Source organism: Narcine bancroftii, chromosome 4 (assembly GCF_036971445.1).
Source record: "Narcine bancroftii isolate sNarBan1 chromosome 4, sNarBan1.hap1, whole genome shotgun sequence".
In the NCBI taxonomy this organism is placed as follows: Eukaryota; Metazoa; Chordata; class Chondrichthyes; order Torpediniformes; family Narcinidae; genus Narcine; species Narcine bancroftii.
Window position 1 is genome coordinate 201,950,658 of NC_091472.1, and position 14,873 is coordinate 201,965,530.

The 14,873-nt window shown below is 38.6% G+C and overlaps 1 protein-coding gene across 2 annotated transcripts in view; it reads left to right on the forward strand.

Moving 5' to 3' along the window:
- The window catches only part of rab36 (RAB36, member RAS oncogene family), an 86,459-nt gene that overhangs the window by 52,497 nt on the left and 19,089 nt on the right, over positions 1-14,873 (forward strand). For both annotated transcript variants that reach the window (XM_069933658.1, XM_069933659.1), the window contains exon 3: positions 9,743-9,808. In XM_069933658.1, coding sequence (XP_069789759.1) covers positions 9,743-9,808 — 66 coding nt within the window. The remainder of the gene's footprint in view (positions 1-9,742; positions 9,809-14,873) is intronic.

The following is a 14,873-nucleotide window of genomic DNA, read 5'->3' on the forward strand; positions in this document are numbered from 1 at the left end:
CTATCATAACCGGGCCATTAACAAGCCTTTAATTAAATTCACATCTCCAGTATCGGTCTTCTCACCAAAATTCAAAATGTTGCTTAATACAAGTGATTGGGCTGCTCCAGTATCCCGCAGGATTTTAACTGGCACTTAGTTGGATCCATCTTTAACCAAAATGAAACCTTCAGTTATGAATGGTTTAAAAATATCCCTAACTTTCTCACTCTGAACACAGGCTGTTGTTACCACCCCTTTCTCTTTCTTCCTTTTCAGTACAGGACAATTTATTATTATGTGCCCTGGCTTCTTACAATAGTGGCAAATAACACTCAAAAATTTTTCCTTCACCCATTAACTATATCCATCAGTTCAGACTTTTTAGCCATTTTTAAATTAACCACTGAAGGGTTAGCTATGATCTGGTCAATATTCATAGTTGCTGGTTTTTCTGCTGGTGATTTATACATTCACCGTTTATTTTTAATTTCAAGCTGGAGGTTGAGTCAAACTCAGACGACTGATAACGAAGCACAAATCAATTACCCCTAAATCTTCCAAATTGGTTTGATCCCAGACGATTCCCCCAAATTATTTTACAAGATCAAACCAGCAACCACAAAGAAGGCATATCACACAGGGGTAAAGCTGAACAATTACTTTATTAACAAAAATTCACCTTCAAACTTGAATTCAAAATTCCCCCCTTTTATAACTGGTTACTATGCAAATTTCTATATCAGTGTAACAACCAACTGAAAAACCTCACAAAGATAAGCGTATACAGAGCCGTTGTCATACCCACACTCCTGTTCGGCTCCGAATCATGGGTCCTCTACCGGCACCACCTACGGCTCCTAGAATGCTTCCACCAGCGTTGTCTCCGCTCCATCCTCAACATCCATTGGAGCGCTTACACCCCTAACGTCGAAGTACTCGAGATGGCAGAGGTTGACAGCATCGAGTCCACGCTGCTGAAGATCCAGCTGAGCTGGATGGGTCACGTCTCCAGAATGGAGGACCATCGCCTTCCCAAGATCGTGTTATATGGCGAGCTCTCCACTGGCCATCGTGACAGAGGTGCACCAAAGAAAAGGTACAAGGACTGCCTAAAGAAATCTCTTGGTGCCTGCCACATTGACCACCGCCAGTGGGCTGATAACGCCTCAAACCGTGCATCTTGGCGCCTCACAGTTTGGCGGGCAGCAACCTCCTTTGAAGAAGACCGCAGAGCCCACCTCACTGACAAAAGGCAAAGGAGGAGAAACCCAACACCCAACCCCAACCAACCAATTTTCCCTTGCAACCGCTGCAATCGTGTCTGCCTGTCCCGCATCGGACTTGTCAGCCACAAACGAGCCTGCAGCTGACGTGGACTTTTTACCCCCTCCATAAATCTTCGTCCGCGAAGCCAAGCCAAAGAAAGAAAAAGTAAAACTAATAAATTCCCCAGCCTTAATATAACATATGTAATTAAAGTCTAAGCTACACTTCCAAACAGACCACAGAAAAACTTAGACACAAAACAAACACAAAACACACAAGACTCACAAAGCATCGATCTCAACCGAAGCAAAGATCATAAACAAAATTCAGTTTGTTTGGTAAACTGAAGCCAAAAGATATTTGAGAGAGAGAGAGAGAGAGAGAGAGAGAGAGAGAGAGAGAGCACAAAATTCGAAGTTATCTTGTGTTGCTTGCAGAGAGAGGAACAACTGGCTTGGTCCGGATCCTTCTGGCTGCCTTCGGAATGTTCATCCTTTTTTCAAATGCCCAACATTCTAAACTATCCTCCAGACCATGAATCATGCTCTGGACCTTCTTCCACTCCACAACACCACCCAGTGGTGGTTTATCATACATGTCCAGGAATTTTTAGATCATTTTCTGCCAATGCTCAGTCAATCTCCCACTCTCTCAGCAGTCCACCTTCACCTTGGCTCTCTAAGGCAAACTGCCACTTTTTAACATTAATCCACACAACACATAGGTCAATACACAACACAGAACTCTAACACACCGTGAAGACTGATGCAAAATATCTGTTCAAGGCCTTGGCCATTTCCTCATTACTCAATATCAATTTCCCTTTCTCATCTTCCAAGGGACCTATGTTGATTCTAGCCACCCTCTTTCATTTAATATATTTACAAATTTTCTTAACGTCTATTTTTATATTTTATGCTAATTTACCTTAATGATCTTTCTTCCCTTTATTTCTCATTTAGTTGCCCTTTGTTGCCTTTTAAAGTTTTTCCAATCCTTCAGTTTCCCACTACTCTTGACAACTTTGTACAATGCTTTTCATTTTATATTTTCCTTTATTTCTTCAGTTAACCAAGGCTGGCTCTTTCACCTCTTACTGGCCTTATTTTTAGCAGGAATATATTTTTTGTTAAGCACTGTGAAAAATCTCTGAAAGTATTACACTGTTCCTCAAATGTTCTGCATCTAGCCTGTGCTCCCAGTCCACCCTAATCAATTCTTGTTGTTGTCTCCCCTGTTCAAGAATAATACACTAGTTTTAGATCTATCTATTGCACCCTCCATCTGAAGTAAATGTCAGTTTATAGGCTATATTCTGTGACAGTGTATATAGAATTGTTTTTGGGAGATAAATTGGGAAGGTTTGTTAGAGTAGGTCACATGCAAATACTTTAACACATCTTATTTGAAATACTGGAGACATAGTGGCTTCTCACACCTTTTTGCAAGAGCTTTGAAGAGTTCTCAAGATAATGGATTATTGTTTACCAAGGCAACAGATGAAAGGGCAGACTGGAGCCGCTGCTGTCTTAAAGGAGAATTTGCTGTTGTAAGAGGGTCATGTGATTTTGTAAGCAGAGAGAGTCAAACAGGCTTTCTCTCAGTCTCAGTGCGTGTGTGTGAGAGAGAGAGAGAGAGAGAGAGAGAGAAGCAGAGATCACTTGACAGTGTCAGTCAACAGAAGTTGCTGTGACTGAAATTGGACAAGCTGGCAAGCTTTTGGAAGACAGCCTGATTTTGATATTTGGCGAAGAGTTAATCCTCAAACCGTGCATCTTGGCGCCTCACAGTTTGGCGGGCAGCAACCTCCTTTGAAGAAGACCGCAGAGCCCACCTCACTGACAAAAGGCAAAGGAGGAAAAACCCAACACCCAACCCCAACCAACCAATTTTCCCCTGCAGCTGCTGCAACCGTGTCTGCCTGTCCCGCATCGGACTTGTCAGCCACAAACGAGCCTGCAGCTGATGTGGACTTTTACCCCCTCCATAAATCTTCGTCCGCGAAGCCAAGCCAAAGAAAGAAAGAATCCTACAGAGAAAGATTTTTCTTTTTATTCCTCGCGACATAATTCTTTTTCTAGAATTGATTATTTTTTAATATCAGCACATTTGCAGGATAGGGTTACATCTGTGGAGTATAAGGCTAGATTGGTTTCGGATCATTCATTACTATTATTAGAATATTTGAGTTCACAAGATGTTCAGAAAGTTTCAAAATGGAGATTTAATACTATGCTATTGCAAAAACCAGAATTTATTAGTTTTTTAAAATAGCAAATTGAAATTTTTATTGTTATTAACTGTAATTCTGTTTCTAGTCATTTTGTTTTATGGGGTGCAATGAAAGCTTTTTTGCGAGGCCAAATTATCAGTTATGCCTCTAAAGTAAAGAAGGAGAAAATTAAAGAGATTGAAGACTTAGAGAAAAAGATAACTGTTACTGAAAAAGAATTTCAAAAACATGCTACCGAAACGCAAAAGAATCAGTTAACTAATTTAAAATTTAAATAAAATGAATTACAAACATATCGGTTTGAATGTTTAATGAATCGAACTAAGCATAAATTTTATGAATGGGGTGAGAAAGCTCATAAAGTTTTGTCATGGCAATTAAAAAAGCAACAATTATCTAGGATTGTACCAGCGATTAGAAAGAAATCAGGTATTACTTTTAATCAAAAGGAGATTAATGAGGAATTTTGTAATTTCTATAAACAATTGTATACTTCAGAATGTAAAGATGTAACTGGAGACGCAATAGATTCTTTCTTGAAAAATATTAACTTGCCACAATTGAACCAAGAAGATAGACAAGAGTTAGATAAACCTTTTACAGACGATGAAATAGAAATGGCAATAAGAGATATGCCGAATGGAAAGGCACCTGATGAAGATGGGTTTTCTATAGAGTTTTATAAAGTTTTTTATGCTGATGTATCTTCTATTTATAAGGATGTATTACAACAAACTTATAATACTTTTCAATTACCCGAGTCTTGTTCTAACGTAATAATTACGGTTATACCAAAAAAAGATAAAGACCCTTTACAGGTTTCTTCTTAGAGACCAATATCGTTGTTAAATGTAGATTATAAAATTGTAACTAAAATTATGGCTAATAGATTAGCTCAATATCTGCCTAAAATTATACATGGTGATCAAACGGGATTTATAAAAAATAGGTATGCGTCAGATAATATTTTACGGTTAATAACCTTGATAAATAAATCTAAATTTCAGTTGAATTATCCAATAGTGGTTTCATTGGATGCAGAAAAGGCTTTTGATAGAGTGGAATGGAAGTTTCTGTTCAAAGTACTTGAGAAATTTAGTTTTGGTTCTTCATTTATTGGATTGATAAAGGCTTTATACAATAGCCCGAAGGCTAGAATTTGGCCAAATTTCAGAATCTTTTAGTTTGACAAGATCTACTAGACAAGGATGTCTGTTGTCACCTGCTTTATTTGCTATAGTTATTGAACCTTTAGCACAATTAATATGTCAAAATGAAAATGTTAAAGGTATGAGAGTTCTGAATGAGGAATACAAGATTAATTTATTTGCTAATGATGTTTTATTATATTTGGTAGATCCGGATACTTCTTTACCTGCAATTCAAGAATGTTTAGAAATTTATGGCCAATTATCTGGTTATAAAGTAAATTGGGCTAAAAGTGAAATTTTGCCAATTTGTAAAGATGATTATTCAGTGTATAAAAATATTACAAATTTGAAGTGGACTACACAAATTAAATATTTAGGAATTAATGTTAATATGAAATTTCAAGAATTTTTTTTGGCTTGGCTTCGCGGACGAAGATTTATGGAGGGGGTAAAAGTCCACGTCAGCTGCAGGCTCGTTTATGGCTGACAAGTCCGATGCGGGACAGGCAGACACGGTTGCAGCGGCTGCAGGGGAAAATTGGTTGGTTGGGGTTGGGTGTTGGGTTTTTCCTCCTTTGCCTTTTGTCAGTGAGGTGGGCTCTGCGGTCTTCTTCAAAGGAGGTTGCTGCCCGCCAAACTGTGAGGCGCCAAGATGCACGGTTTGAGGCGATATCAGCCCACTGGCGGTGGTCAATGTGGCAGGCACCAAGAGATTTCTTTAGGCAGTCCTTGTACCTTTTCTTTGGTGCACCTCTGTCACGGTGACCAGTGGAGAGCTCGCCATATAACACGATCTTGGGAAGGCGATGGTCCTCCATTCTGGAGACGTGACCCACCCAGCGCAGCTGGATCTTCAGCAGCGTGGACTCGATGCTGTCGACCTCTGCCATCTCGAGTACTTCGACGTTAGGGATGAAAGCGCTCCAATGGATATTGAGGATGGAGCGGAGACAACGCTGGTGGAAGCGTTCTAGGACCCGTAGGTGATGCTGGTAGAGGACCCATGATTCGGAGCCGAACAGGAGTGTGGGTATGACAACGGCTCTGTATACGCTTATCTTTGTGAGGTTTTTCAGTTGGTTGTTTTTCCAGACTCTTTTGTGTAGTCTTCCAAAGGCGCTATTTGCCTTGGCGAGTCTGTTGTCTATCTCATTGTCGATCCTTGCATCTGATGAAATGGTGCAGCCGAGATAGGTAAACTGGTTGACCGTTTTGAGTTTTGTGTGCCCGATGGAGATGTGGGGGGGCTGGTAGTCATGGTGGGGAGCTGGCTGATGGAGGACCTCAGTTTTCTTCAGGCTGACTTCCAGGCCAAACATTTTGGCAGTTTCCGCAAAGCAGGACGTCAAGCGCTGAAGAGCTGGCTCTGAATGGGCAACTACAGCGGCATCGTCTGCAAAGAGTAGTTCACGGACAAGTTTCTCTTGTGTCTTGGTGTGAGCTTGCAGGCGCCTCAGATTGAAGAGACTGCCATCCGTGCGGTACCGGATGTAAACAGCGTCTTCATTGTTGGGGTCTTTCATGGCTTGGTTCAGCATCATGCTGAAGAAGATTGAAAAGAGGGTTGGTGCGAGAACACAGCGTTGCTTCACGCCATTGTTAATGGAGAAGGGTTCAGAGAGCTCATTGCTGTATCTGACCCGACCTTGTTGGTTTTCGTGCAGTTGGAAAATCATGTTGAGGAACTTTGGGGGGCATCCGATGCGCTCTAGTATTTGCCAAAGCCCATTCCTGCTCACGGTGTCGAAGGCTTTGGTGAGGTCAACAAAGGTGATGTAGAGTCCTTTGTTTTGTTCTCTGCACTTTTCTTGGAGCTGTTTGAGGGCAAAGACCATGTCAGTAGTTCCACTGTTTGCGCGAAAGCCGCACTGTGATTCAGGGAGAATATTCTCGGTGACACTAGGTATTATTCTATTTAGTAGAATCCTAGCGAAGATTTTGCCTGCAATGGAGAGCAGCGTGATTCCCCTGTAGTTTGAGCAGTCTGATTTCTCGCCTTTTTTTTTGTACAGGGTGATGATGGTGGCATCACGAAGGTCCTGAGGCAGTTTTCCTTGGTCCCAACAAAGCTTGAAAAACTCATGCAGTTTGGCATGCAGAGTTTTGCCGCCAGCCTTCCAGACCTCTGGGGGGGATTCCATCCATACCTGCTGCTTTGCCACTTTTCAGTTGTTCGATTGCCTTATATGTCTCATCCAGGGTGAGGACCTCATCCAGCTCTAGCCTTAGGGGCTGTTGAGGGAGCTGGAGCAGGGCGGAATCTTGGACTGAGCGGTTGGCACTGAAAAGTGAAAATATTTGTAATATAAAAATATTCCAAATTTGAAGTGGACTACACAAATTAAATATTTAGGAATTAATGTTAATATGAAATTTCATGAATTATACTCAATTAATTATCTTCCTTTAATAAAAAGGATTAAATTAGATTTGATTAGGTGGAGGGATCTACCTTTGGGTTTACTCGGGAGGATTAATACCATAAAAATGAATATTTTTCCTAGAATACAATATCTGTTTCAATCAATTCCTTATTTTAAAAAAAAAGTTTTTTTAAGGACTTATATAAAGCGATTAGAGAATTCTTATAGAAGGGAAAATTTCCGAGAGTAGCAATGAGAAAATTGATGTGGGATTTTCAATTTGGAGGTTTAAGATTACTCAATTTTCAGCATTATTACGAAGCAGCTCAATTTAAATTTCTTAGTGCATTAATGAATATGGATGACCCACCTAGTTGGGTAAAGATAGAAATGGCGGTTATTTTAGAAAAATTTCCTCATGAGTTTTTGTTTCAATGGAATAAAAATTTACTACGAACTTACGATGTGCCAATATTGAAACATTTATTGAATTTATGGACAAGTAAACTTAAAAATTGGGACTTAAAAATATATATTCTGGAAGATTGCCATTATATAATAATCAACTTGTTCCTTTTACGGTCTCCAATGCCACTTTGAAACAATGGGAAAAGAAGGGAATAAAAAATTTATCTGATTGTTTTTCTGAGGGTTGTTTTTGTTCCTTTGATGAATTACAAAGAAAATATGGTATTAGTGGAAATTCTATATTTGTATATTATCAATTAATATCTTTTGTAAAACAGTTATGTGGTCGACATATGATTTTATTACCTGAATCTAGTTTTGAAGAATATGTACTTTCAATACCAAAAAAGGGATATATATCTGATTTGTATTGTATTTTACAAGAAATTGATAGTAAAAAAGACTGGGATAAAGATAAGTTGAAATGGGAAAAAGATTAAGGACATAAAATAGCTGAAGAAGCTTGGATGGAAATTTGTCAGAATAGTATTTGGAAATTAATTAACGCTAGACTAGCGATGATTAATTATAATTTTGTTCATCAGCTATATTTAACACCGGAGAAATTTAAAACATTTGGTCTTAGTAAGTTGGATTCTTGTTTTCGATGTGATCAGACGGCCAATACTTTTTTGCATACTGTTTGGCTTTGTGATTGATTGCAACAATTTTGGAAAGGTATTCAATCTATTTTTAACAGTTTATATAATATCCATCTTGTATTAGATCCTGATATATTTTTATTAGGGAACATGCAATCATTAATTGATTTAGGTTTAGAGGATTATCAGATTTCCTTTATCTATTTACCTTTAGTCGTGGCTAAGAAATGTATAGCACTTACTTGAAAAGATAAAAATATATTAACTTTAGATAAGTGGTATTTGGAGATGAAATTTTGTTTGACTATGGAAAGGATATCTTTTTCAATTCAGGATAGGATGTCTTTTTATAAGTTAAAGTGGACTCCGTTTGCTAATTATATGCATTTAAGTTTGATTTAAATATATGTTTAAGTGTGATATTTTAGTATTGATTAAAAAAAAATTTTGTTGTTGTTAGAATTTTTTTTTAGGTTAAGTTTTATCTTTTTTTTTTGTAAGTGGGTATTTTTTTTTCCATATATAATATTGTTAATTTTATTAACTCTTCACTCTTTATTTTGGGGGGGAGGGTTGGACTAATTTTAAGTTAGATTTTACTAATATTGTGTTACAATTAACGGGGGGGTGTTATTTTGTGTAGTTTTCTGATGTAATATTGTAATCATACCCCCTCCATAAATCTTTTTACCCCCTCCATAAATCTTTGTCCGCGAAGCCAAGCCAAAGAAGAAGAATTGTAATCATACCATTTTAATTTTTTTTATTTTTCTTTAAATGTAATTCTCTATTGTATTCATGTTATAAAATTTTAAATAAAGTCTTCAAAAAAAAAAGGAAGACAGCCTGGTTGAAGCCCTTATGATTCATGCGAGAGGAGAAAACTGGCTGTCTAATGTTTCACTTGGAATAAAAGAAACAGAAAGGAACTCTGTGGTGACCTGAAAGAAAGAGGTTATCATCTGGAGAACCATGACGGGTTAAGTTTCACTGAAGTGACTGATGGAAGTACGTCAGTTGTGGATGTCCTTGAATAACAAATCTCTCTCTGAAAACCAACAAAAACCTTCCTGAGCAGTAACCATTTACCTTTCGAGCACGGGTGAACTTTATTCATGTTAAATTCTGTGCCCAGTGTAAGAATTGCCTGCAACCAGTGAACTTGGAGGAATGAGAAGTGAGATTGGACTGTGAACCAAAGAACCTTTCTGAACTTACACACATACATTACATACACGTGTGCTTAGAATTAGAAGGGGGTTAAGTTAATAATAGATAAATTAAAGTTTGTTTCTGTTTTCATGTTTAAAGATAATTAAAAGCAACTTTTGTTTAAGTAACCATTTGTCTTGGTGAATATCTATTGCTGCTGGGTTTATGGGTCCTCTGGGCTCATAACAATACCTCTCCAAGGAGCTCCCCACAGGAGGTCCAAAATCTGGAGGTTGGAACTGAGCAAGAATTGTTTGGGGAATGGCAGAAACAAGGGATTTTTTCAAATCTCAGAACACAATTTTTGTAAGTGTAACGTGTTGTGTTAAGTTGGAGGGTTCTAACAGATGAGATAGCAAGGAATCAGGAGGAGGATTGGATCAGCCAGGAGTTTTTTTTTAAATGTAAAAAAGAGAAAACTATTTCACCTATTTGTGAGGTTTTGTAATGTCTTTTTCCCTGCAGTTTCAAAATATCAAAGGTGGTAGTAGTCGGAGACCTTTATGTGGGAAAGACAAGTATGATTAACAGGTGAGTGGTTTACCATCATGAACTGAATTTTGAGGCTAATCTAATATATTTAAATTGAACAGCACCAAATCATTTTTCTGTAGTCGATTATGAACAAAAATATTTATTTAGATTTTGCATGACAATTTTGTGCACATTAAAATTACTTGCACTTACATACCTGCTTATACCACAGAAATTACCTCCATAAAATTAAGTAATTTTGAAGTGTCATTTAAGGGAACATGATGACCTCAAAGTTAGATCCCACTCGTAGCAAAGAGATAATAGCCATTCCTTTTAAAGTCATATTGCATGGAACAGACTTTTTGAACCAACATGTCCATGCCAAGAAAATTGGCATTCTGGCTCGTCCCATTTGCCTTCAATTGATACAATTTCTTCTCAGCCCTTTCTATCCATATATCAGTTCAAATATCCTTTGAATGTCAAAATCATACCTGCTTCTATTGTTTTCTCTGGCAACTCTTTCCAGATATGGACTATGCTCTGAGTAAAAAGATTTCTCTCAGGTTCATCTTAAATTTCTCTGTTCTCAACCTTAAACCTTTGCCTTCTAGTTCTAATTCTTGTAGAACCATCAACCCTGGAAAAAGACTGTGAGCGTTCACTTTATCCATGCCCCTCATGATTTTAATAAATCTCTATAAGGTTTATTATATAAACCTCAGCTTCCTACACTCCATAGATTAAAGAACCAGTCTATCTGACCTCTCCCGTTAACTCAAACCCTCTAGTCCAAGCATTATTCTGGTGAATGTCCTCTGGACCTGTTCCAACATGTCAATAATCTTCCTATAACTGAAATGACCAGGGTTACATACAGTACTCCAAGTGTGGTCTTACCAATGCCTTGTAAGGTAGGCCAGGAGATCAGAGGCAAAACGCTCCCCACCATCACGAACATCTATAGGGAATGCTGCCTTTGGAGTGCAGCAGCAATGATCAAGGATCCACACCACCCAGCACACACTCTGTTCTCACTGCTGCCATCAGGAGAGAGGTGTCGGTGCCGCAAGTCTCGTGCCATTAGGTTCAGAGACAACTGCTATCCCTCCACCATCAGACTCCTCAACAACAAACTCATTCATGAGCTTGTTTACACGTGTGCGATAAGTACAGTTTTTTTCTTGTGTGCCTAAGTGGTAATTCGCCCACAATAAAAAGAATCTCAGGGTTGAATGTCATATCATGTATGTATTCTGGCAATAAATCTGAATCTGAGCTGAATGAGTCATTATTGAATGAAGGAGCAGACTCAATAAGTCAGATGGCCTATTCCCCCTCCTAGTTCCTATGATCTTGTACTTAGCGTTTATACTTTTAATGATATTGTTGAAGAATAATGGTTGCTGAGGAAATCTGCCTGATTAGTATCTCAGTGCAACTGGAAGATGCCATCCCTGCAGTGAAATGCTCCCACATTGGTATCAGCCAAATGGATGCGCTAACTTCTCGAGAATTTAATTTGAACCCATAATCTTAAGATTCAGCTGAACAAGGGTTTTCCACTTAATCATACTCTGGGCAGAGACCATTAAAGCATAATGATAAATGTATTTTCAATGGCAACTGAAGAAAAAATTGTGAGCAGAATACTTTTAAGCAAGGTCATGCCACTTCATTTAAAGAGAAAAGCACAAGGATAAGCAAAGGATAGGCCTATATTTGTTTGAAGCAGTGGTTCTTAGCCTTTTTGTTCCACTCACATACTGCCTTAAGTAATCCTCTACTATCCACAGAGCACCTATGCATAGAAGTTTGCCAAAGGTTCTGATGACATACCAAACCTCTGCAAACTTCTGAGGAAGTAGAGGCACTGTTGTGATTTCTTCACAATGACATTGGGTCCGGGAAAGGTCCTTCGAGATAGTGTCTCCCAAGAATTTAGTATGTTCTCTCTCTGCCTCTGATCCCCCAATGATCACTGGATTTCCATTCCTAAAATCTACAATCAGTTCCTTGGACTTGGTGATATTGAATGAGAAGTTGTTGTTAGTACACCTAAATTGTAAGTTCAGCTAAGTTTCAATCTCCCTCCTGTTTGCTATCCCCTCCTTTTATACAGCCCATTAGGAATGGTATTGTTAGCAAACTTGTAAATGATGTCGTGGTAAACCCCTAATATATGTTTCACATCTTTGTTGTGAATGTCCTGAATGTTGTGTGTAACTGTGGTTGATTAAGTGTTAAATGTGGAAGATGTAAGGGGAGGAGGGAATGGGACAGAAAAAGCTTGAACTTTATAGAATTGATAATTTTAAATTGTAATCAATTTGGATATTGTCAACATTGACATCACTAATATTGATAACTGAGTTTAAGTTTGGAAAATCATAAATAAAATATTTTTTTAAATGGTGTCGTTGTCTTACCAAGCCACACAATCATAGGTGTGAATCGAGTAGAGTAGGGGGCTCAGTACTCACCCTAGAGGTGCTCCAGTGCTGACAGAGATTCTGGAGGAGATGTTATTGGCAATCCACACTGATTGTAGTCTGGAGGTGAGGAAATCCAGGATCCAATTGAGGGCCAGATCTTGGAGTTTGCTAATCAGTTTTGAGGAGATGATGGTGTTGAATGCCGAACTGTAGTTGGTAAAGAGCATCCTGATGTATGCATCTTTGCTGGCCAGGTGTTCCAGGGTTTTGAGTAGTACCTGTGAGATGCCAGCTGCCATGGGCCTGTTGGTGTGTATCTTTGAGATTGATCCAAGCATATTCCAAGACGAGACAGACAAATCTTCAGTCTGAAGGGTACGTGGGTTGTGGGCATCAGGCAAAAGAGTGGAGTTGAGGCCAAAATCAGACCAGCCATGATCTTAATGAATGAGAGAGCAGGTTTGAGGGGCTGAATGACTTGCTCCTTATATCCTTTGTTTTAATAATTCAGTCATTGTTCATATTTATGCTGAAGATTATACATTCTTAGTTAAACAACTATTTAGACAACTATTGCTGGGTTCCAACTTCCAATCTGCAAAGCACATGCTTTACAATGACAGTCCGATGAGCAAGCATCTAAGAAATTCTGTAGGGCTGCATCATGTAATATTTTGCTTCACATAGAGTAAATGTTATTGTTCCATCTCTCAACCTTTGCTTATAAATAAGAGCTCAAAGTCATCACTGGTATTGCAGTGCACAAGTTGGGCACACTGCTACATTTTAAAGTACTGTATATTTTGACATGCAAGTTAACCAGTGTACAAGTTGACCCCCCCCCCCCCTCTTTCAGCCTCATTTTAAGGGTTTTATGGTATATCCGGCATATAAGTCGACCCCAATTTTCTGGCTGCCCAAGGTGCCCCATTGACTGGCATACATGTCAACCCCCGATGCTTAAGATGGGCCATTGACCGGCGTATAATTACATTGACCCCCATAGTTCGCGCAAATTGATCTGCTGGGTGTTGGCTGAAGGTGATTACTATCATGGAGGGTCCATCGACACAACACAGCACGCAACGAAAATATAAAGCAAGCTTTAAGTTGAAAGTGATAGAAATGGCCAAGAAAACCAACAGTTGCGCTGCTACAAGAAAATTTGATGTGCATGAGAAGATGGTAAGAGATTGGAGGAAGAAAGCAGACTTTAAGAAAAATACCTAAAAGGCAATGTTCTTTGAGAAAAGGAATCATTCATTGACCAAAGTTGGAAAATCACATTGCAGAATGGTTTTGTGAAGAGAGGCAAGATTGCTGCATCGTCACCCGAAATAAAATAAGAACATTTGCTCTACAGTGGGCCAAGTCGCACCCAGACCTCGGTGATGATTTTGAGGCTACTGATGGCTGATGCAATTGTTTCATGAACAGAAAAAAATCTGGTATTACACCAAAAAACAAAAATTGCACAGAAACTACCAAAAGATCTTGATTATAAAGTTGTAAGTTTTTACCAGTTTATTACATGGAACCAGCAGAAACATCAAGTTTGCATTAGCAAATATCGGAAACATGGACGAAATCTCCATGAATTTCGACATGAAAGGCAATAGAACAGTGGAATGGAAAGGTGTTAAAACTGTGCAAACCAGAAATACAGGCCATGAAAGGACCAGGTTTACCACGGTGTTATCGTGCATGGCCAACAGAACAAAGTTAAGACCCATGGTAATCTTCAACACAAAATTAAACTGAAAATGAAAATGGTGTAAAACTATGGATAGACAATGTGTGGAACAGGCGGCCGGGCAGGTTATGCAAAGAATGGAGTTTGCTGATCTGGGATAGGTTTCGTAGCCACTTAACTGAGAACACTAAAAGTTGATTAGCACTACATAATACTTACATGGCGGTTATCTTGGGTGATTTGACTTCACTATTGTGACCCCTCGATATATGTTTGAACAAGCCATTCAAAGACCATGTGCACGAGGAATGGAATACATGGATGTCGAGTGCAGTAAGGTCATTTACAAAAGCAGGATAATATGTGCTGCATCACTTGATATGCTTTATAACTTCGTGCTTAAGGCATGGAACAAAGTTAGAGACTGTGATAAAAATAATTTAAAAGTGTGGTATCTCTTGTGCAATTAATGGTACAGAAGATGATTTATTGTGGGATACTGACAACAAAGCTGAAACCGCCTCATCAGATACAGACTGGGACCCATTATGGTACTGTTTAAACAGTGAGAGTATGTACTTGCTGCCACATTTGCATCAGACGATGTTAGAGTGATTTTGAAGGGTTTTAATTCTGTGGTTTTCAATAAAAATTTCAATGAAAATCTGTCCCAGTTGGGTTTTTTTTTGGTTTTTCAAGGGTTGACTGATACGCCAGATTGGCACGCATGGGATTTTGAGCTGAATTTAAGGTCTCAAAAGTATATCCAGCATATAAGTCGGCACCCATTTTTGAGAGATTTTTTGGGGTTTCACGACTCAACTTGTACGCGGAAATATACGGTACTTCAACCAGCAATTATCTGAGATTCTAAGATCATTAAAAACTAAAATATAAAGCAAGCAAATGTTACTTAAGTACAAGAACTATACAGTTCTTGAAAAATATCTTCTGCATTTTGTGGAGTTGTTGACAGAACCTTGAAGTGAAA